At 42.1% G+C, this 3,191-nt stretch overlaps 1 protein-coding gene across 1 annotated transcript in view; it reads left to right on the forward strand.

The window, feature by feature from the left end:
* Positions 1 to 3,191, forward strand: part of LOC116671769 (NACHT, LRR and PYD domains-containing protein 12) — a 10,053-nt gene that overhangs the window by 653 nt on the left and 6,209 nt on the right. Inside the window, exons 2-5 of the mRNA XM_032503245.1 lie at positions 1 to 23; positions 258 to 371; positions 658 to 740; positions 1,512 to 3,191. The exon at positions 1 to 23 is cut by the window's left edge and continues 91 nt beyond it; the exon at positions 1,512 to 3,191 is cut by the window's right edge and continues 109 nt beyond it. Coding sequence (XP_032359136.1) covers positions 1 to 23; positions 258 to 371; positions 658 to 740; positions 1,512 to 3,191 — 1,900 coding nt within the window. The remainder of the gene's footprint in view (positions 24 to 257; positions 372 to 657; positions 741 to 1,511) is intronic.

Consider the following 3,191-nt stretch of genomic DNA (forward strand, 5'->3'; position numbering starts at 1 on the left):
GAACCTGCACCCTCAGGCACTAAGTAAGAGAACTGCTACTAATTATTTTATGTTTCTATTGTCCATTAAAGTTCATTTGCCCAAAAATTTTTTAGATACTTTTTGTGACAAAGATAAATTCTTTGATCCATCTTCCTCTTAGTAGCTTATCTGTGACAGAGCAGTAGTTTGCGTATGTAGAGCTTCCTATAGAGATTTAGAAAGAGGATTAATCAAGGATTTAAGCGATATAAATAATAACATCTTGGTGTTTGCAGAGTTGAGAACAGGAGAGCAGAGTCTGTATTATCTGGCCATCTGTCTGTGAAGAGTGACCGGTCCATAGTGGAACCTCCATTCTTCAGCAATGAACCTGCACCCTCAGGCACTAAGTAAGAGAACTGTTAATACTGCAAGCCACTCTGAAGAAAGATGATATGTTGATGAAGACAAAATGTTCTGGATTAATATTTATGATTCAATAATAGTGCCGATACTGTTTCAAAATAAGGCGGCTGTTTTCCGTTTTATCATTTTTCATTCATTTAATTACAAACTTGATTCAAAGAGAACTGTTGCAATTTTACTGTTTTCTGTGAAAATCTGAGCTTTGGCCAAAGCTTGATATTTTCAACAACAATCAACAAATCATTTAGTCATAAAGCAATGTCTTCACAGAAAGAAGATGAGGAGGAATGATTCTGTGGAGCAACAGCCGTCCAGATCCAGAACCAGACTGCAGCCAGCCAGCACTGTAAAAAGTAAGTCTCTTCATCTATCTATAATACTGTGACATTATTTCTGTCATCAGCACGACCATTCAACATCATTATAAATATCCTTTAATTTTCAGTTCAACTGAAATTTACCTGCATACCTTTTACCTGCTACATTACCTGCTCCAGCAAACATATCTGCTCTGTTTCATTCTTCCTGTGTTCCTGTCTGTACTTTCAGATATCAGCTTTATTTTAGTGTCACGTCAGAGCTTTGTTAACTTACTGCTGCTGATGTAAACAAACCTTACCTTTTTCTGCTGCTTCACATAAAAATATTCAACCGGCAGACCAGTAGAATTTTATTTTGAAGCAGCTATAGAAATATGAAGTAGATTTGTCGGCCAGATTCGCAGTTCTATGTTATTGGTGCTACTAGTGGAGTATGTATTGTACATGTTCAAAACATGCCTGTAAGGAACAGGCTGATTTCTTGGTCTTCTGGATTGCTACTTGCAGCTATCTCCAGAATTGGATGAACCATCTGTCCAGCACCTACGCCATTGTTGTTTTGAACAACAATGGCGTTGCGACAGTTGCGATCGTCACACTTCCCTTAACTCTGTCTGGTCGGCCTGATAACAAAAGTCTAGAAGAGCCATACGATTAAATCATTTAATCCCCATTCAAGTTTAAAAAGCTAAACTGCAAGTAGACAACTCTGCCTTTACTTCTTTGAATGTTCTTATAGTAATCGTTTTCACATTGTTACGTTTCTTTTTCTTGTTTTGTCTTTTACCTTTATCCTTTCTATAGTGATTGGTGGTCAGCATGGACACAAGATCAGTCTGAAGAGGATTTATATACGTGTGACTGAAGGAACTAGTGAAACAGGAAGTGAAACATCCTTCAACAGAATCTACACTGAGGTCTACATTATAGAGGGTCAGAGTAAAGAGGTTAATACCCAACATGAAGTAGTGCAGCTTGAGACAGCTTCCAAGATGATGATCCTCAATGACACTCCAATCAAGTGCCGCGACATCTTTGAAGCCATACCTGACCAACAGAAACGAATCAGGGTTGTTCTGATGAACGGTGTTGCTGGCGTTGGAAAAACCTTCTCAGTGCAGAAGTTCACTCTGGACTGGGCAGAGGGTTTGGAAAACCAAGATATCAGTCTGGTGATTCCGCTTTCTTTCAGGGAGCTGAACTTGATCAAAGATGAGCAGTACAGTCTTCTCAAGCTGATCCACGTTTTCCATCCAGCATTACAGGAGGTCACAGCAGAGCATCTCGATGGCTGTAAGGTTCTGTTCATCTTTGACGGGCTGGATGAAAGCAGACTTTTGCTGGATTTTAAGAACAGGAAGGATATGTCTGATGTCACACAGCAGTCATCAGTCAACATGCTGTTGACAAACCTCATCAAGGGGAACCTACTCCCCTCGGCTCTTGTCTGGATAACTTCCCGACCTGCAGCAGCCAATCAGATCCCTCCTGAATGTGTTGACAGGGTAACAGAAGTAAGAGGCTTCACTGACCCCCAGAAGGAAGAGTACTTCAGGAGGAGAGTCAGTGGAGATCTGTCCAGCACAATCATCTCACACATAAAGACATGCAGGAGCCTCAACATCATGTGTCTGCTCCCAGTCTTCTGCTGGATCACTGCTACTGTTCTTCGCAACATGTTAACAACAGACTCAAGAGGAGACCTGCCCAAGACGCTGACTGACATGTACTCACACTTCCTTTTGGTTCAGACAAAGAGGAAGAATCAGAAGTATGATAAGAAACAAAAGACGAGTCCACAGGAGCTGACAGAGGCTGACAGGGAATTTCTTCTGAAGCTGGGTAGGCTGGCATTTGAGCAGCTACAGAAAGGAAACATAATGTTCTACCAAGAAGACTTGCAGCGGTGTGGTCTTGATGTCACAGAGGCCTTGGTGTACTCAGGAGTTTGTACAGAGATCTTCAAAAGAGAGAGTGTGATCTTTGAGAAAACAGTCTACTGCTTTGTTCATCTGAGCATTCAAGAGTTTCTAGCTGGAGTCTATATGTACCACTGTTACACTAATAACAATACAAAGGTACTGGAGGACTTCCCCGGGAAAGACTGGATATCCAACAACTGTGACTCATCCCTGGATGTCTTCCTGAAGAGAGCCATGGAGAAATCCCTTGAAAGTAAAAATGGCCATCTGGACCTGTTTGTCCGCTTCCTTCATGGCCTCTCTTTGGAGTCCAACCAGAGACTCTTACGTGGCCTGCTGGGTCAGACAGACAGCAGTCCAGATATCATCCAGAGTGCCATCAACAACCTCAAGCAGATGAATGATGATAGCGTCTCTCCTGACAGGAACATCAACATCTTCCACTGTCTGACGGAGATGAACGACCACTCAGTACAGCAGGAGATCCAAGAGTTCCTGAAGTCAGAGAAAAGATCAGAGAAGTCACTCTCTGAGATCCACTGCTCAGCTCTGGCCTACATGC

Source organism: Etheostoma spectabile, chromosome 21 (genome assembly GCF_008692095.1).
Source record: "Etheostoma spectabile isolate EspeVRDwgs_2016 chromosome 21, UIUC_Espe_1.0, whole genome shotgun sequence".
Classification (NCBI taxonomy): Eukaryota; Metazoa; Chordata; class Actinopteri; order Perciformes; family Percidae; genus Etheostoma; species Etheostoma spectabile.